At 38.3% G+C, this 20,517-nt stretch overlaps 2 protein-coding genes across 4 annotated transcripts in view; both read right to left on the bottom strand.

The window, feature by feature from the left end:
* mrpl11 (mitochondrial ribosomal protein L11) overlaps positions 1-7,013 on the bottom strand; it is a 34,896-nt gene extending 27,883 nt beyond the window's left edge. The window contains exon 1 of the mRNA XM_044205902.1: positions 6,868-7,013. The gene's annotated coding sequence lies outside the window, so the exon portion shown is untranslated. The remainder of the gene's footprint in view (positions 1-6,867) is intronic.
* Positions 7,014-8,753: 1,740 nt separating this feature from the next.
* si:rp71-46j2.7 lies at positions 8,754-19,148 on the bottom strand. 3 transcript variants are annotated; one of them, XM_044205894.1, is made up of 16 exons: positions 18,753-19,148; positions 18,291-18,399; positions 16,780-16,993; positions 16,330-16,469; positions 15,111-15,285; positions 14,888-14,943; positions 13,799-13,989; positions 13,592-13,699; positions 13,328-13,453; positions 12,291-12,389; positions 12,045-12,203; positions 10,788-11,421; positions 10,039-10,102; positions 9,763-9,947; positions 9,584-9,672; positions 8,754-9,433 (listed from the first exon to the last, which is right to left on the bottom strand). In XM_044205894.1, exons 1-16 carry the CDS (start codon positions 18,939-18,941, stop codon positions 9,416-9,418), a joined length of 2,556 nt encoding a protein of 851 aa, XP_044061829.1. In that variant the 5' UTR covers positions 18,942-19,148; the 3' UTR covers positions 8,754-9,415. The 3 variants fall into 3 exon arrangements, with proteins under 3 accessions (XP_044061829.1, XP_044061828.1, XP_044061832.1); XM_044205893.1 differs by having other exon boundaries at positions 8,754-9,456; positions 18,753-19,147; XM_044205897.1 differs by lacking the exons at positions 8,754-9,433; positions 9,584-9,672; positions 9,763-9,947 and having other exon boundaries at positions 10,046-10,145.
* Between the last annotated feature and the right edge of the window lie 1,369 nt (positions 19,149-20,517).

The following is a 20,517-nucleotide window of genomic DNA, read 5'->3' as shown; positions in this document are numbered from 1 at the left end:
TACAGATATTGATCTTCTACAAAATGACATTCTTGAAAAATAGAAGAAATTGTCTAAAAGATCACTTTGTTTTCAAAGTCCCAGACCTTCCTCAATGTAAATGGTACTGACATTGTATTAGCTTGGAGGAAATCATGTCTTCTTCTCCTTCTATATTTTATATCTTTTTACTGCAGTCTGATGAAATAAAAGCTGAATACTAATTGATTTCTCAGTGGGATCAGCCTTTATACCTGCAACAACACAGAATCAAGTCTGGTTCAATAACCTTTGTTACACTTTATCTGCCTTCTCATTGTCAGATCTCTGCGGAATTAGTGAATAAGTGAAAAAAAATGAAATCAAATATTTTCTAATAACACAGACTCTGTGTTGCCACATGAATTAAAGAATTTTATCCTTTCACAGAAATACTGATAAAGATTCAATTGAGCGTAAATGTGTTAACCTGTAAAATGTGCTTCAGTGAAGGCTGTTTCACATTTTACCTCTATCAGAGCACCTTTATGTGGTCGGTTTATGTTTCTCTACAGCTTTTTCCTATGTCCATCCTAAACCATCTTTGTAGGATTGGGGGGCTCGTTCCCAACAGACTAGAGCTAGTACTGACTTGTGCGAGCCATGGTTTAGTACCAACAGGGGTACCTGTTACTTTAGGTCATGTGGTGTCAGAATTTAAAAAACAAGTAACAAAAGTGAAAATATTGCTTATGGGAAACTTGGATGTAAGTTATATCACCCTAGTTTCAAGTATTTTGTATGTATAATTTTTAGCCACGCTAGCAGCATGGCTTGAGGGATGGCAATGTCGGTTAGTCGGTCCACCACTTTGGTCCAACAACTATTGGATCGATTGCCACGATATTTTGTCCAGACATTCATGTTAGCATTTAGGTCAAAACACTGCTGTGCCTAAGTACAGCCTCACAGAGCTGCTGCCAGCATGGCTGTAGAGTCTTATTTTAACTTTTTGACAGGGGAGGGCAATGTGACACTATATACCATGACACGATATAGATGTGTCTACCATAAGGGATTTTGTCATACCATTTAATTTATCCCTTTATTTCTGGGTGTATTAGGCCTTTGTGGGCAATATTACAAATCAAACATACAGAGATATTTTTTTCAAATAGTTTTGGGGGTATTTTTGCCTTTATTCAAAGGTAGACACAGTAGCTAGGTGACAGGAAATGAGGCGAGAGAGAATGGGAACAACATACAACAACAGGTCCCTCTCTGAATTTATGTTGCGGTCACAATATATGCCCTGTGAAAGAGGATTTTATCCATGTCATCCACCCCTATTTTTGAACCGGTGCAGCCCTCCTTTCTTACGGTCCTACTGTTCCCCATGTGTCGCGATTAACATGGTCTTTACACCTTAGCTGGTAGTTTCCAGCCCTAATAAGGATAATTTTGGTTGATATAATAAATTTACACAAGCAAGCTTCTATACTAGGTTTGAAATGTGTGTGATCCATTACTTGATACACATTTCTTGTCCCGAGGGTCTAATTTTGAGATACTCTGATAAGAACTAATGTATTCTTATTCCAGTCTCATCACTCAGTCTTAACAGTAAATCCCATTCTGTTTCCATCTCTTTAAACAGATAAAACCTGTCAGAGCCCGTTGCCAAACCATGATTAGTTTTCTTTGAAATTACAAGGAAAGGGACCAAATTCATTCTTATCTTCCAGCGACACAAAAACCAGCTCTGACAATTGGTTTTTATTCAACTCTTAGTGTGGCAGTCCATCTAGTGGTGGCATTCACCTTTACATTTGATGCAAGACATTAAGCTGAGAGATTAATTCACACTAAGATAGTGGTAGACTTCAGTCACATGCGTGTGTAACTTCTGAGATGGCATTTATCGCCACTACACGACCCTGCTGCTGAACAAATTTAAGATAAACAGGATGAAAGGCCCTGGAGACAAGCTGAAGTCCCTGGATACTAACAGAAAAAGAGCCCCGGCATATTAAAATTATAATAGCAATTTCATGTTTCTGCCCATCTTTGCAGAAAAGTTTGAATACCATTAGAGCCACAATAAATGAATGGTGTCCTTGAATAGGCTACATAAGACGACCAAATCTCTGATGACAGCACAATAAACAGGAAGGATCTTCACTTGCAGCAGGGAACTCTGGGATGCAGTATTTGTTTAGATGGCACCACGTTATGAATTAGGAGCTACAGATTAACTGTAATCGATGAGCATAATGCAGTGACCAAACAGAACAAATGCACTGGGCTGTGATCATTCAGTGAGCCACACGAGATGCTCTCGATAAGATTAAGAGATAACGTCAGATATAAAGTTATAGAGAGCCAGTCATATGCCAATGCTGTTCCACTACATTAGTATTCAACACATCAAACTCCGGCCCTGGAGCTATTGATTGCTGAATGCCAAGTGCTAAAGGCCAGTCAAATAAAACGAAGAACTCAAGAAGAGTCTGAATGATCCCACAAGACTGAAAAGGGGAACTTGCATGACCTGATTTAACCGAGGTCTGAACCTGCGGGTCTCATCTCTCCGAGCTAATCTGTGCATTTCAGAAATAAACAACTCATCATTTCCACACTTTCAGGAACAAACAAATTTTACATCAAATAGTCTGATGTAATGCAAGATGTCATTAGTTTTAAACTACAAAATAAGCAGTAAGCAGCGAGAACTGCTTCATATCAAATTTTCAGTGTGCAATTATCTTGGAAAAATATATTCTGATGAAGGTATTACTATTTTAAATTCATATCTTACATTTATCAGATGTTCTTTCTATGCAGACAGACATTTAATTGGTGTCAAAATATTCATTAAAACATCACATCTTGTTTCAATCTTCACATACTGAACACTCAACTGACATCTATCTGCCATTATTGTCGTCTAATATTTCCTGGCCAATAATGGATTTTTGAGGCTGTTTTAACAAACTTATAAGAACACATATAAAGAACTGCTTTTAAAAATTATCTGTTACATTTATTGTAACAGATCCTTTGTGACCAAAATATGTACTGAACAACACATGTTAATGTTAAAAAATAAACTTGGTCAGTACTTTCTGGTAGACAAACTATGCAACAGCGAAACTGTTCCTAAACAACGTCAAACATATCTTTGGGATCTCTGTACTGCAATTTCTAGTTACTCATCGGCTAAAATACGACGACAAATACAACTCAAAGAGCCTGGCTCTCAGCGACACTTCTATGATTAAATAACGGCTATATTGGTTGGACTTTGGAGTCTATCGTAACATACACTATACAGCCAAGAGTAGGTAGACACCCCTGTTTTGGGATTTATGAATGAATTTTGTCTCAAACGTTAGAAATAGTGAAACATGCCGGATGATATTCAAATTGCTATAATGTAAGACAAGAAAAGCAGCAAATGGAACCATCAACTGTTTGGCCTTTCTTGCTTAAAAAAAAAAAAAAAAGTTCTGCAACAATCACATGTGGTGATTGCAGCGTTCGGTATGTCCATATACTTGTGGTTTACTTGTTTGCTTTACAGTTTACTTGTCTTGCTCTTGTTAAGCAGTCACCGTGCAAAAATAAGAGAAAATAAGTTAATGAGGGCAGCAGTCTTCCTCTTCACTTAATGCTGTGAAAAGTTGACTACTGAAGCAGCACATACATGCCCATCACTGCAGTTTGCGTTCAAACCAGGACCTTGTACTTGAATAGCGATGACTTCCAGTTGAAACTCCCTGCATGTATTATCTCTGCTTGTCTATATTCAAATCCCAGGGAGGCCCTTTTCTTTACTGGCTCCCCTGAATTACATTTCCCTCTCCCCATCGTGTTTGAATGGCAAGACAGCATGTGTTACAAACTGCCTGTACTTGGAATAAATCTAAAAAAGCAACAAACAGCAACAATGAAGCATCAGCAGCAGAGACGGTGCATGAGAATATAAAAAAGGGAAAAAAAGCACTCAGTTCAGATCATCTTGTGATATATTTTGCAGGCAGGCAGCATGATTTATATGTTGTGGCTACATAGCTGTTTTTTTCTAGTATCTGAATACAAAGCTCGTGAAAACCACTGACTGGAGTGTCAAGAAACAGGCTAAAGTTACATTAGAGGCTCAACTGTAACGTTTATCTTCTGATTCACAACAGGATATGTTAAGTTTTAAGTCTGGATACATGATTTATATGGCCTGGATGACAAAAGGGAACAAAAAGACATTTTCATTGCTCACAACAGCATATAAACAATCAATGTGAGTGGAGGAAGAGGAAGAAAAGCAATCCAGTCACAGATTTAGATGATTTTACACACACACACACACACACACACACACACACACACACACACACACAAGGGAAGCATCAAAACCATCTCTAGGCAACATGTGTATACACATGACATTATAAAATCCAGTCTTCAGAATTACAGTTCAGAAACTTCAAGCCAAGTGTGACTGCAGCCAGAATGTGACAGTAAACCCTCTCTTGAGCCATCTGCCCCCCCTTGGGTCTGAGTTTCTGCTGCAGTCACATTCAGAAAATTATATATTTTATATGATTAATATATAACAGCGTGGTTAGTAAGCGTGGAGATAGACACCAGAATTAACAGGGGTCAAACTTGAATCACTCCAGGATGAAGGAATCTGGATGAAGCTAAAATTAGACCTCGATGTTGCAGCAAAAGACGTGCAGTTAGGAAGTGACTCAGCTTTTTTAGACACTATGAGCTGCAAATCTTTTGTCACTGATGTTCTCTCAAATATTTAAACCATTCAGGCATAGACCAGTGGTTTCCAACATCGAGGTCAGGACTCCCGGGGGTTGCAAGATGATTACCCAGGTGGGGAACAAAGTACCTAAACGAGTAGTTTCTTTTTCTGACTGTTCTCCAATCTTTGCTTTATTTGTGAAATACTATTAAACACTCTGTGAGGGGGAAAATCACTCTTCCATTTAACTGCTCGCAACTCATAGACACCCTGTGATAACGAGTCCCAAGCAAAAACAATTACATAAAAAAGGCGCACTGGTATAGATCATAACTAGTGTTCCACAGAACAGGTTTTGGTCTTGTTGAAATGGGTCATTTTTAATGTCTTTATGAACTTTTCATGGGTTAAGTACAGGATGTCTGACAAGTTGTGTGGACCATGATTGTACTGGATGACACAGGGGCTATGAAAAACCCCACACCTATAAGCATTTTTAAGAGTCCTCTCTTTCCTCGACCTACTGTTTGTTGATTTGGACATCCAGATTCACGCAAATATCAAACACATTTGAAAATGAAATCTGTATGGTTCTGACTGAGCAGCTATTCTTTCTTTCTTTGTTGTTGTCTTCATAGATGTCTGGTTATACTGTCAGGTTACTAAAAGTTGACCCCCACCTTCCAGCCAATTAGAATCAAGAGTTTTCAGTGGCTATTGTATAAATCATCTTGGTTGACCAATAACACACATGTTCCATGCCAACAGGACATCCAGTCGTTTCTCTGATGATTAGGGAAGATAGAAAAAATTATATGGTATCAACTGGCAGGTTTACGGCATGACTGACACTAGTAGTTCAGAGGGCAGAGTGCAGGGGGGGACCAGGGGGAAAAAGGTGGAGGGAAACTTTTTCACAGGAGATAATTTGACTTGTCAAACACTGGTGTAACTAATAATAATTCATTGCTGCACTGCAGTGCAATAAATGCTGGAACGAGTTCCACCTGTGTTTTTCCATCTGTGACAAGTCAAAAGTCTGCTGTGAAAAATGTTTGTGAATCTGATTCATTTGGGAATGTGCTTTGATGCTAGTAAGGCTATCAAGATTCAGGTTAGTACAGTAAAACAGTTAAGAGTAAGACTTTCGACAGAGAAGAAAAGAAAAAGTATTTGCTGCTCATCAAACACACCAGTCAAATCTAAAACATGGAGAAGCCTGTGTTTCTCTCGAGCTCCTGGTCAATAGCAGAAGAGCCTTGTTGTGTCTTTTGGGCCAAGGCCCTGTAATCTTGGTTTCAAATCCTAAGTACTTCTTTATAACATTAAATATTCATGATAGATAAAATATGCAGCAGCCAAAGTAAAGGTTCCTTAGGTAATGTTTATTAAGAGTTTAACGTTTAAAATCTCAGGTAATCTCCTTCTTTAAGACTGTGTGGTTGTGTCTTGATCAGATTTGATTGACAGTGGCCTGGTAACATAAGCAAAACAACCCCACAAATGTCACCAGATTTTGATTAAAAAACGGCTAAATCCTGATTTGTGCATGCATATACACAGCATGTTTTTTTTTCCAATTGAGCCTTACCCACTTCAAACACATAAAAAAGCACAAACCAAAAACACAAATAAAAAGGTAAAATAACCAAAACTGTTCAAACTTATGTATGTCCTCTTTGCTCACAGTATCAAAATTATTGAGCAAGTAAGTTTTCAGGGACTTTTTTCCAAAGGCATAAGAAACTAATGACAACACTCAAACTGAACACATTTTTCAGCATCAATGGGAGCTTTGACTTTGCTTCCAGGTTGAGTCTGAACACCATGAATGCAGAGCTTTAAAGATTTGTTTCTTTGAGTCTTTCCTTTAAGAACCGGTTTAATTCATCAAACCACGTGATGAAGAACAATTACAACACCGATACAACGTGTGGCATAATTGTATCTTTAATATACTAATCAAACACACAGCGTGACGCACAGCAGCAACACTTTGTGTCCACAGTCACATTGAACAGCAAGAAGCTACACGCACGTCACTTCCATTAACACTCCGAGTATCTCAATAAACATATTAAAACCTTTATTATAGGTCAAAGAGGACCGTGTTAAACTCCAAAGAAACGACATAAACGTCAGTGCTATCATACCTGTCACTTGTCCTGTACCTTCACGCCGTTAGCAGCATCCTCCAGGGCGCAGACATCTTGGATTACTGCACACAGCAGGCTGTTCGCTGCTGTTAACCCCAGAGCTGCCACCTGCTGGTGTGGAGGAGCAGCTGCAGCATAAAACTGCGAGCTGGGGAGTCTTATGTTTATGTTTAACCGCTGACACTTTTAATTTCATCTTATAATATATCACATAGTTGACAAGATATAATCTTCATCAGCAGATGGAATTGCCCAGTTGTCATGGAAATGTCTGTGTAAATGGCAGTGATGGAAGAAGTACTCAGATCTTTAGCATCAAAACATACTTAAAGTACTCATTATGCAGAATGGCCCATTTCAGTTATTAATTATTACAGTACTTGAATAAATGGAAACATTCCTCCATTTATCTCCTCCCTTCCCTCCCATTTTCCCCACATGTCCATTTCTATTCCTATGAGCACTTTAAGGACACTATCACATGTATTAACTCTTCATTAAGGTTGGCTTGAGACATAATCAAACCCAAGAATTAATGTTTTTTATGGCTGAGTCACTCCATCAACTGTTGTTTTGTGCATCTTTTTTATACACATTTCCCCCAAATTCAACCTTAGCCATTTGGCATGTTTGGAAACTTTGGAACCTCCAGAATTTTAAAAAAAGTTATGTGGTTGGGAAAACAAACAATCTCAATTTTATATAACAAGCTGAGCAGTTAAACTATCTGCTAACTAGGCAACCAGAGTTTTACACAGGCCTACATTACTGTTACCTAACCATGCATGTATTTTCTTTCACCAAATGCATAACTACAATGCATTGTGGGTGATAAACACTTCTGGAGTGACCATCGTTGTTGACTCGCTCCCTCAGCCCTCCGAGGGTCGATCTCACCAAGTTTACTTAAGTTTTTCAGATAAACTACACTTATGATGGCGGTGGGGAAGTTATCAGGGCATTTTGAGTGACTAATGAAACGCAGCCCTATAGTATATATTTTTTATTCCAGTTTTCTTAATACATTTTTACAATAATTGTGATTCTGATTTGCAATCACTATCAACTGCCACCTGCTGTTTTAACATTAAGAGGTCCATTTAGAAGCTATTTGCAGACTCTTAATCACATGATCTTCATGAGCCAATGAAGTCAAAGATCTGCAGTCCCATGACAACTGGACCCACTCCATCTTCTGATAAGGCCCATATGATGTTACTGAAAGCTCAAGAATAGGTACTAAATGGACCTTGTGGTGAGCTTGTTTTCTCAAGTGTTATTTACAAGGTCAAGAATGAACTTTGACCCTCATATTCTGCAGGTTTGGTCAATGTTTAGACAACCAAAATGAATGAGTAAAGACTGAACAGTGTTACATCTAACTCAGTTTAAGAGGTAGGTTTAACATTTTCATCATGAGTTTGTCATTTTGAATTCATGTTAACAGTCATCACCTCAGGCTGGGAATAGGATCGAAGAAACGCGACCACTTTCCTTCTGTAAATTAAAGTGTTTGGTTCAGTGTGATATGCTACCTGGCTCTTGGGAACTCAGTTAATAAAAAACTAATTCATGTTGTTACGCTACTAGATAAACTCCTTCCTGTGACCTGGAACAAAATAATCCTGTAATTTCCATAATGAAATAGTGTGAGTATTAGAGACGGGATTTCCATTAAAGGTTATAGAAAAACATTTTCCAGCTGAACAGCAAAGCAGATTGCATGATCGATCGATCATCTCACACCTACCTAGGATACCTAGGATTTCCCCAGGTGGATTTACTTGTTTAACTCACCTGAAACATCTTTTACTCAAATATTGTTCATTTACATCTTATATTAACTGAGAGTCTAAACTCACATGATTACATGAAGCCAGAAATATAGCTGAAAAAAACTTTATTAAAATATTTTATTTGGAATAAATTCAAGTTATTTACATTAACACTATTTCATGTGTCCACTTTGACAGATTTAGGTGATTAGCAATTGTGAGATATTCTATTATGTAATACATTATGCCAAATTAACCAGCTTACAAACACTCACCATACATAAGTGCTCAAAGTGAAAAAATATTTTAGAAAATTTAAAGTTCTTGTACAAAGTAAGTAAGTAAAATGTGAAGGGTGAAATTCAAACTGTAAATATGAAATATAGTTTACTTTCTCCTCTAAGGTTGACTGTAAAAATACAATATTCAAAGCCAGTTCCCACAAAGAATGTTTCTGATTTCACACACAAATGAGTCAGGGTTAATCACTTACAAATGCAGCTTAACTATACAAAATAAAAACCAAAGGAAATTCACAAAATGTTCACAGTATGTTTGATATGTTTGAGGTAAAAACGACAAAAAGGAGTGTCTGACATTGATACAGAAATGGTCAGAAATATTTTAAGGCATTTTAAGATGTTTAATAAATAATTTCATATTCTAAAATGTCGACAAAGTACCATTAAAAACACAATCAAAGGTTCACAGATCAGTTGGTGGAGTCGGTCACTTTCTGTAGGACAGCAGCGCTCACATTTAGGAAATGCTCATTGGGAAAAAATTCCCTGAATAGGAATGACAGGAGCATCTGTTATGAAATATAGGCAACAAAATCAGAACAGGATTTGTATGCTATATTATTAAAAAAAAAAAGTGAAAATTAGATACAATAAACGGGGGATGGCGACAGAAAAAGTACATTTTGAGATACTCACATATACAAGCGTTTTGTTTTCGTCACTGTCCTGGAAAATATTAAAAACAGACTCCACGTCCGTCTTCTTCAAGACAAGATAGTTTGAATCTACAGAGAGAACATAAAAATACAGTTTAGATGGATCAACTGCCAGAAATAACTGGATATTTCCTACTAGTGCAGAAAGGTGTCACCTACATCTGGCATTGATTAGGTTGTGCGCTCTGTCCCTGGTCTCCTTCTTCTCCTCGTCGGTGCGAGGAGGAGGAGGAGGAGGTGCTGCTGGTTGAATGTCTGGCCACTGTTTGTCACGCAGAGTATCAATGTATGCGGCCATCTGCGCTTCTGTTGGGTTCATCTTGTTTAGGAAAGAGTTCACTTTTCTGGAGAAGAATCCAACACAAGCAGAAGTAACTCAAAGAGCCAAGTACTCTATAAAGATCTGTAAGGGTTGGACGTCGGCACCAAACTCACTTTTTCAAGATGGGCATAACAGGTTTCAAAATGGCATCAAATATGTTTATGAGGATGGAGTTTCCTGTTAAGACAGACAGAGTATTGGGTTTATCTTCAATAACATCCTAAAAAAAAAAAAAAAAAAAAAGGACTATATCAGTATTTTTGCATGTTTTAGCTTATTTGTCACAAACTCTGCATTAAATTCTTGCCACTAGAGAAACAGCCAACTCCTAAGAAAAATATCTGGGTCTTTGCTAACTAGATGCTCAACTATGTTCACCAGCCACTTGATTTGTCTATCGTTTAGTACAGTTTACAGGGGTAGATGAGAACGGCTGAAATTCAAACAGTATATGTGCAAGCACAAAGCTAGTCACTCGTCACAAGCACATGAATGCACCACCCAAAAAAACAACAACAACAACAACAACAAAAAAAAAAAAAAACTTAACAAATACAGTCCATGCTTTCACTTTAAAAGATACCACACGATGATTTATAAGACTAAATGTTCACGGCAAAGGATTAGCTTTGTCAGGCGAGTGTCAAGTCTCTACAGGTTGATTTTCTTATAGAACAGAAATGAACTAGAACAACTGGCTGTCTAGGTTCTAGGGAAAAAAAAAACAAAAAAAAAAAAAAACACTGGCAGTGAAGTACACATGATTTCTAGGAAATGGACTACAACATATAAAAACACTAGTATGATCCCGAAGCTCTTAATGCTGTGAACAATCCCCTCTGAGTTTGAACACTGAACAAACCAGATATTTCTTTCAGCAGATCTAATATGGCTTTGATCGCCTCCGGTTGCTCCCGGTTGACTTGGCTCTTCTGACAGTGGGAGTCCTCCCCTTTTGGCAAAGTGTCCTGGTCCTTCCCTTTAGCCTTGTTCACGCCACCTGACATCTTGAAACATATTTTCTCCTTTTTATTTGACCTTGCACTGAAGTGAAGCCACGGCAGACTTTCTGCGCTCTCCCCTTGCAAGCCTCTATTTTGGCTGCAGTGTGGCGTGGAGTCCGAATCAGGTGCGTCCGAATCAGGCGCGTCCGAATCACCGGAGGTTTTTGTTGAGACCAGGGACTCTTGTGACCTGGATCGGGTCAGTCCTTTGAAAATCATTTTAAAGTGAGAGGTTAAGGGATTATCCGAGTCCTCTGTTTTGTCTTGGGAGCAGTTTTCATTTGCAGGCTGCAGCTCCTTTTCTTTTTCTGCTTCCTCAGGCGGATCTGAAGGAGAATGATATTGGGAGATAACAATAGTTGGGATTGTAGCACCAGGAACATTGCCCTTCTCAGTAGAGGCACCAGGGCTTTCTAAAGGCTGAGTTGTGGATTCTGGATGTAAAGATGGCGTTGTGATCTCTTTCGGGGCTTCTGTCCGAGGGCTAGAGTTCTGCAAAGGAAAACAAAACAATCAGGTTGTGACAGTGGACCCTGAGGCACAGACCTTTAAAGGGACAGAGCATTTATCATGCAGGGAGGGTCAAATGAAAGACGCTATCAAGTTGCATTATGGGAAATGTAGGATCCATGGTTTTTGGAGCTTGACTCATACTAGGGGCTAAAAGTCTCAGCCCCAGTTGATTACAACGTGAGTCTTATGTCCGTAGTTTTGGTCATTGTTTTATTGGTTATAATAAAGTTATGACAAGGTAATGGCTGAGATCTGAGCAACACGGCAACATTACTCCAACAAAAGGGCAAGAAACACAAGCAGCCAGACAAGTTGTAAACAAGCCAACAGTTTATCCAAAATTATTCAAACCACTTTATTTGGAGTAAAAATCAAAAGTGAGTGATGTCTGTGATAATCCCTTTCAGCATGGGAGAACTGTATGCATGCATAACCATGGAAAGTAGGTCAAAGTTGAACCAGGGTCTTTAAACTGGAAAGGATGTTTACACTGCACAGTTTGAGTAATACTTTTAATATCCTTTGTTCTATCTTACAAATACAAATACAGAATCATTCTTTAAGATGTCAACTTGAAGAAAAGCCGATATGTGAAACTTTACCTCTTCTTCCTCTTGACCTGGAGTCAGGAAGTAAGCCAAGCCGCTCAGAAGGCCCCACACACCTCCATAATGTTCCTCTTCATTCAGAAGTTTGTCAAGTGGGCAGAGGAACTGAAAAACCGGTTGAGTGTGGCCGATCAGATTATCAGAAACAAATTCCTAGAAAAGAAAATGACAAACTGTTGAGTCATGAAGTTTTTAAGTGTTTATCTGTCAACACTTCAGAGTTCTTCTGGTGTCTTTCACCTGCAGGAAGCCCTCCACTGATACTCTGGCTTCTTCTTTGACCTCATCATTGACCTCAGACTCCTCCAGCACCAGGATCGTGGGCAGCCTGGTCGAGTCCTGAAAAAGGTAAAAAATAATAACAGTGTTTTATGACGAGAGCTTCAAGACATAACAGTACTTGGTCTAACCCCACTGTTTTTGACTTCAGGCAAATGTTTTAAAACTGTATCCCATATGATTTCAAAGAAATGTTGTGGTACACAAAAGCTGAATTCCAGACTTGTGAAACAAAAGTTGTGATTTGTTTTCACAACAAGACTTTCCTCTGGCCCATGCTGAGTAGACAGAAAGCAGTAAACATAACTCTTTTCTCTGAAGTCGAAGGAAAAAATCCTGTCAACCAGAAGATCTGCTTTCAGTCAGTACACATCATGATATCTGTCTATTTGTAGAAAATCATCCGTTAAATTGTCCATTAGAAATTCATAACATTGGGCCGCATGATTATGGTTCATCAAATTAATGTATCATGATTCACAATATTCAAGCCATTTCTAGAGTTAGTCTCAGCTCTGTAGACTTTTGGTCTGCAGTATATCCTTTCTTAATTAAATGCCTTTACTCCATACTCCAACAGAGCACATGGAAGAAAACATCTTGTCTTCAACTAGGTTTGATTTAACTTACAGTATGCAGACTATCCAACAGATCCAATACAACAGTCCTGCAATAAATCCTCCCGTCATGAAGGTTATAATGTTTTTGTTTTAGAGAGGTGTTGATTCAACTTAATCATTTTGGAGGATGTAGTAGTGCTGTTGAACTGTACTGCATTATACAGAGGGGCATTATTCTGTTATCGAGCCTGCCCTCATTGATATAAATGGGGTGGACAAAATAATAGAAACACCTACCTGTATCACACAATACCACTGGGAGTTTATTGCACCTAATAAACTGGCAACTGAGTGTATATCAGAGGGGATTACATCAAATAAAAGCAGAAAGTTATATATTTAAAAAACACAAAACATGGCTTTCCATCTGCCTTTTACCTGCCATGTGTTGCAGAAGTATATCACATCCTTGTAGGTCTTCCTGATGTCCCACTGTAGGTTCTCGGGGCTGTCCTTCTCCTCCAGGTGAACAGTGAAGATTAGCTCCTCATCCTTCCAGTCGGCCTACAACACAGTTAACTCCTACTCAAACTCCAGCTCAAACATTAACATACCATCCAAGGACACACTTTTACAGAGCCTCGGCAGACAGCTAACAAGCCTCCGGGACATTCCACACTGCCACTGATATTTATAACTCACATGAGGGATGCTGACAGCCCAGCGGCCGACGCGCCACATCTCGTACGACAGTTTGAATTCCATCATGTCCTCTTGGACGCTTGTCAGGTAGTTCAGATCATTGTCCTCCTGATGGTGTTTGGCCAAAAAGCGACAATGAATCTGTCATGTTTCACAAATCGTCCTCTTCAATTTAATATATTTATGCGTTATCTGCAGCAGACTCACCCTGTCAGAGTTCTGCTGGCTGTGATCGGAGCTCTCCCTGCTGCTGACATCGTCCTCGTTGGACGTGTCTCCCTGAATCGCCATGATCCTCATCTTCAGCTCCTGCTCCATCTTTTTCATCTTCTTCTTCTTGGCCTTCTTGGACTTCATCTTGTCCACAAATTTTGACCATCCTTCTTTTAACTTGTTACCTGAAAATTACAACAACCACATATTATAATATATTGTACCTGTTTTCTTTACTGTGTACATCATAGCATGGAGAAACACAATTCCCCTTCCGGAAATACTGAGTACTGTACATGGAGAGAATAACAATACATTCTACTTTGATCTTGATCTTCACCTTAACAACAATTTGACTGTAAATCTGCATTTGTTTTTCTGTATTGTGAGGAAGTGTAACAACTTTTGAGCATCACTATAGTTGGAAATTCAATGAGAAAAACTAATCACCTGATATAATCCACATTTCGTTATGCATGTAAGCAACGTAAGCATGAATGGTAATCAAACTTTCGATGTTATAATTAATGCGGTGGCCTACCAATTAATAAATATATCCCATCACATCAATTATTCTTACAGAATTTATGATGTGATCATTACAGAAAATACACAGATTTATCATATCACAGAGTTCATTATCATGGCATAATCAATTCTTACTCAGTCATCATTACTGTTGGATTGTTTACAATATAAAGAGATAGGAGTTGCTTGAAGACAGCACAGAAATTATTTGGCATTCAGCTTGCTGTTTGTGTAATTAGCTGTCTGGACCAACAAACAAAAGAAACGGGGGATAATTATGTGCTAAAAGGCAGGCTGGTAAAGAAAATTATAATGTCACGTAGTTGACAGCACATTGCTATTCATCAAACTGTTGTACAAGACGTTATAGAAGCACAGTCTTCTATTCTCTAAACACCCACAAGCTACTCCATCTGCCTTTCTCAAGTCTCCTTCATCCTCATCTGAAATGTTTTCTCACTCAAGGCTGAAAGGTTAGAATCACATATACTGCTGTCACAGAGCGTTGAATTAAATCAGCCTTTTAATTACAACAACTCAATCACAAACACACACCTTTCCTTTTGGCCTTGATCCTGGTGCTGTTTGAAATCCTTGCTCCCCCCAAGCTCCTAGAAATAAAAATAATAAAAAAAAAAAAAAAAAAAAAAAAAAAAACAGCAAACAAAACCAGGTCAGTTCCAATTTCAAACACAGAAGGTGGCCCCTGCAGTCGTTGCTTTGAGGCTCACTATGACTAGGTCGAGCCAGTGTGGTGCAGAAGATGACAGCCACTCACACTTCAGTGCCCTCGGCCTTGCCTTCACCGTCCTGTGAAGCCAGAGAGGTTTGATCCAGGTCTGATCCACACAGCTCTTCCACAGAGCCTTTGGGGGTCACGCTGTCGAGCTGGCTCACCACCAGCTGGTTCAGGTTGTCGGGGTCAGACAGCCATGTCACCAAGAGGCCCAAACCTGAGGAAAACAGCCAACACCATAATCCTACAAACTCTGTCGTGACATAAACACACACAAAAATCAGGAGGCACAGTATTCACATTTGACAATATTACTGGATTATTGATTTAGAATCATCTTAATGCAGCTGCAGTCAGTAATATAAGGTTCCACAATTGAAAGTTTTATAAAAAGGAATAGTTTAACATTTTTTTGAAATATGCTAATTAGCTTTCTTGCCATCAGTTAGCAGCAGCCGGTTAGCTTATTTTAGAATTAAGCGTGAAAACAGCTAGGGGGGAAACAGCTAGCTTGTCTCTGTCCAAAGGAAACAAAGTTCACTGATAAAGCTCACTAATTAACACGTTGTTTCTTGGTTGATTAATCCGTACAAGAAAGCAAATATGTATATTTCCCAAAATGTCAAACTATTACTATAAATTTGGCATTTCAGCCCTTTCGAAACATTTCTTTAGACTTCTGTCTTTTGCAGCTGAGAATAAGTGGTACAAATCTTTAAAAAAGTGAAGCCAAGTAATCGTGTTCCTCATCATCCCAACTGATGATATGCGAGTGCAAATGATAACAGCTATCACAATATTAGGCTAAATCAGGATCATCATTTTTACTGTAAAAGCGAAGCTCTGTGTAATTTTCCAACTGTTCCACATTATTGGAAACACTCAATTATTTATCTATGAATGAAACAATTTTGTCAGAAATGAGCTGTTTCTAGCTGCAAAGATCAAGAAAAATCTGGACATGCAGATCATTTTTAAAACTGAGCTACATGCATAATTGCAAAAACCTACAGCACGGCAAGACTCCCACGAGATAAAACATTTTATCTGTTGCTAAAAATGACAAAACCCTAAAGGGAATTGGCAAATCGTTGTGGAAAGCGCCTTCCTCTTATGTAACCCAAAATTCATGTCGTAAACTCTAAAATGCCACTGACAATAAGGAATTACATACAATTCACACTTGTAAAAGAAGTCATGAGAGGCTTAGCCCTTATGCAAGACTGTATTCCTGCAGAGAGAGAATTTAATGCTTTCTTACCCTTTAAGGCAACGATCTCATTTAAGGCACAGCGATTGACTTCTTGGCCCCAGAGAGATTCGGGTAAAAGGTTACGTACCAGAGCGTCAGAAAACTCTCGGAGAACTGCAATCTCTGCTCTGGAAGTGAACAAGAGCTCCCTGAAACAGAAAGCAAGAGAGAGGTGATTCCAACCTTTAGCGAGTACTATCCTGGATCATAGATGTTTATCACCACATATCTCTCGCTTGATCTAAAATCATAAATGTGATGGGATGTGCTACTCTTGAAGCATAAGAACAACCATTAGGATGTCACTGCAAGTATGATCTTGTAAAAAGAAGATAAATTATTCATAGGTGATAAAAAAGGAGGTATTTATAGAGTTCAGACACATTACTGAGAGCAAAGAGTAACTGAAGCAGCATGAGTTCTGAGTCATTTACAGATAAAGTAGGTGTAAAGTCTCACTTGTCAGACTGCTTCGCATTATGCAAGTGCTCGGTCAAAATCCGAATGGAGCCCACAACCACCTGGCAAACATCAAAGTCTTTGGCTCTCTCAATGATCTGGTCAATAATGAAGTTGAACTCCCTGCTGAGCACCTGGTGCAGAGGCTGGTGCTCACACGGCTCGAGGACGCCGTACCAAGGCAGGACCAGCTGGGCATAGGCGCACTCAAACACTGAGGAGAGCGGTCACAAAGGAAATTCACATTAACAAAAAGCTCCCACGCTCACCTCCTGAAAATCAAACTCAAGCACTACACTGACTTTAAAGCTTGCTTGGTGAAATTCAAGCTCAATTATTTATTTATTTTTTAAACTTTTGAAGTCCTTAGGTCCATATTATTCAGATTATTTATTTCAAAACTCAGCACAAATGTCCATGAAAGGCAGGATTTCCTCTGAACTTGAGGAGTTGATGGCGAGATGAAGACAGGTCTATTCATCAGTGAACACACTGAGCATGTTTTATTTACAGCAGCATAACGTTATTTATATATCATGAAGAGAAAAGCTGAGAAACCCAGTTGAAAGTGCTGACGTAGACCAAAAAAACATGTTTTTCAACAAAAAAAATGAATTATTCATATTTTATATAGACTTTCAAAGAAAAGGCTCAAAAACAAGTTGGAATAAAATCACTTTACATGTAAACAGACTTTTGACTAAAGATGTACATTTTCATAGGCACCTGTATAATTTTTTATGTATTTTTGCGTTCCTGGCAGCTTTATACTTAATACTAAACTAAATTGACAAAATGAGAAGTCGGGCTTATAGCCGAGTTTGTGCTGAAAAAAGGATACCATGCATGTGGTATGCACAGTTTAAAAGGTGTTAAACAAAGACAAAAAAATAACAGCTCATGCATTTGAATGAGTGCTATATTTAGGACTGAAGGAAATAAGTGCTTTCAAGGCCTAATCATTGCAAAAAGGCTTATTTTACCCTTCTCAATCCCACAATTTTTCAGTGGTTTTCAAGGTCTGACTTGAACTTTGAGAAATCTGACTGTAGATAGCATGAAAAACATGTTTACAGCCACTCTTATTCTCAAAGAAATTGAGCTCATTCAGAGCTGTGATATCAGTCTTATAGCCCAACACCAATTTCATAAATGCTGTACAAAACAAATGCAAAGCAAACACAACTGATAATAGGGGCGTGAAAACCAGATATCTTCTTATTTCCTGTTTGACACATCACAGCCATATAGAGCCCATCTACTGGGAGGGTGTGTTTTTCATCTTTTTCTTTCTTTCCTTAAAGCCACCTCTTCATTTCATAACATGAGCTCCAGCTGCAGCTGTGTCTATGGAAAACTGTGTCAAGTCAAAACAGAGCTAAATGTTGCTGACAAAAACGCCCTGAAGTCAAGTGCAGAACCTCTTTTTTTAAGAGCATCTACACTTGCAACAACAAAATGTGTGTAGACCACTTAAAAACACTTTTTCCTCTGTGTAAAACAGGCCTCACCTTGCTGTAGAGACCTCTTCACATGTGGATACTGAGACTCCAGTGGTTCAGCCTGCTTGCTGCTGTCTCCCTCAGTCAAGTCACCAAACAACTCCTCCTCAACAGTTTCCTGGAAAACACAAAATTATTTGTCAGTTACCAGGGATTGAGAAAACTAAGAACATAGTAAAAGCTGTAACAACATTTAGTGCTGAACTCTGGGTCACAGCGAGCTATGTGGTGAGTGAAAACAGGTTTTTCAGACCTCAGTAGGCCTACAAAAAAAGTTACCTGGCAAACAAGTTAGATTACTGACTTAAACACTGATTAGGATCTTACAGACATTATAACATTAACAATCCTAATATTAATAGACTTATCTCACTCATGAACGCATACGAGGGAGAAAGGCTGTTTAAAGTAGTTAATATGATTTCAATAAAAGACAATGTGCAATGTAGAAATACAAAATGTACTTAACACCTGGAGTGGATTTTCCTTCGTCTCTTCATAAGTTTGAGTGCTGCTCTCTCGCCTACTATTCCCGAATAACAGCGGGGTAGAAAAACAAAAGAGGAAACATAACAAGTACTGTGTCACTGTGCGGCTGCAGTCTGAAAAATACCACACCAAGCCGAGAGTTATGGCGATGGAGAAGCGCCATCGATACATCTTCTTTTCCTACAAAACGCTCTTTTTGCTCGTATCTCTTACTTTGAGCCGGTGTGTGTCGCACATAGCCAGAGCTGGTTTGTCCACCCACATCTTTAGCACAGAGAAGAAGACGCCGTTTCCCCAAAACACGAAGTCAAACGGCGGAAAAAGAGAACTTTATTAAACTCGGGGGGAGCGGAGCTGTGATTGGCTGCAGGTAGTCCGCTCGAGCCTGCTGTTGATTATAACAGGATGCCATCTACAGGTTACAGCTGTACCTGACAGCAAGGAGCTCTGAGGATGTGCTGTTGATCTATCTATCTATCTATCTATCTATCTATCTATCTATCTATCTATCTATCTATCTATCTATCTATCTATCTATCTATCTATCTATCTATCTATCTGTGCTTTTTGATTTCCAGTGGTGGAAATATTCAGATCCTATGCTTAAATAAAAGTACCAATACTAGAATATAATAATACTCCTTAAGTAAACGGACAGCATTATTATTTACAAAATGTTCAGTATGAAATGTTTTTTTTTTTTTTGGACTGTTTTCTGATCTCTGCTTTTTTGTGAAATAATGGATAATGTGACCTCAAACTGTTATTTGAATGAAACCATCTGAGAAGTTTAGAGGGGAAATCTCTCTTTGGTGTTAACAACTCAGACACGGTTTTTTGTAAAAAGGTCTCAAGCCAAAAAAGGGTTGGGAACCACTGGTTTAATCTTAAATATTAATATTAATTAATAATCACCATTTGTATTGTATAAGCTTATCAATACTTTTTCATGTAAAGACTTAATCTGAAAATTAATTCGCAACTATAGCTGTTAAATAAGTGGAGCACAATATTTCCCTATGAACTGTAGTAGAGTAGAAGTATAAAGAAGCATAAAATAGAAATATTCAAGTAAAGTACAAGTACCTCAAAGTACTTGAGTAATTGTATTTAGTTACTTTTCACCACCGTCGATTACAGAGATTGACTGTTAAGGGATACACAGAAGTTTGACTCACAAAAACACAATTATATTATGATCATGACATCATATAATCAGCTAAAATCCTTTTTCAAAATAACAGGTAAACTTAGTTAGAGCGTGGACATCGATAAGGAGAGCATTTATTATCATAAAGTTGTCCAGCTTGAGATAATGATAATAACAAAGATAAAGTCTGTAGTTATTCGGTTTATCTACTCCAGACTTACTTGTCACGTTTCATTGTCAGATTGAATTATTCAGCCAGTCATTGTCACACGTATCCACTAGACAGATAATTGAAATTAATAAATACATAAACAAACAAATAAATAAATACCTTAGCTAAATTGTCTTACATTAAATCAGTTTTAATGATTTTGGTGCAGATTGTTGTTTTCTACCTTCTGAATTATACAAGCTCTGACGATGATGATGACAAATATAAAGTAGCTTTGTCAGCGCAAAAATGGGTTTCCAGTTAAGCGTTGCTGAAGCTATTTGGTAAAATACGGGACTCTAAATCTAATAAACACTGTCACATGTTCTGAATTAATGAATTAATTAAGGCAGCAGTAGCCAGTTAAAAGCCACAAGGTGGCGCTA

This window comes from Siniperca chuatsi, linkage group LG8, assembly GCF_020085105.1.
Source record: "Siniperca chuatsi isolate FFG_IHB_CAS linkage group LG8, ASM2008510v1, whole genome shotgun sequence".
Classification (NCBI taxonomy): Eukaryota; Metazoa; Chordata; class Actinopteri; order Centrarchiformes; family Sinipercidae; genus Siniperca; species Siniperca chuatsi.
The sequence above is the reverse complement of the archived record's forward strand: the minus strand, read 5'-3'. Positions and strand labels throughout refer to the sequence as shown.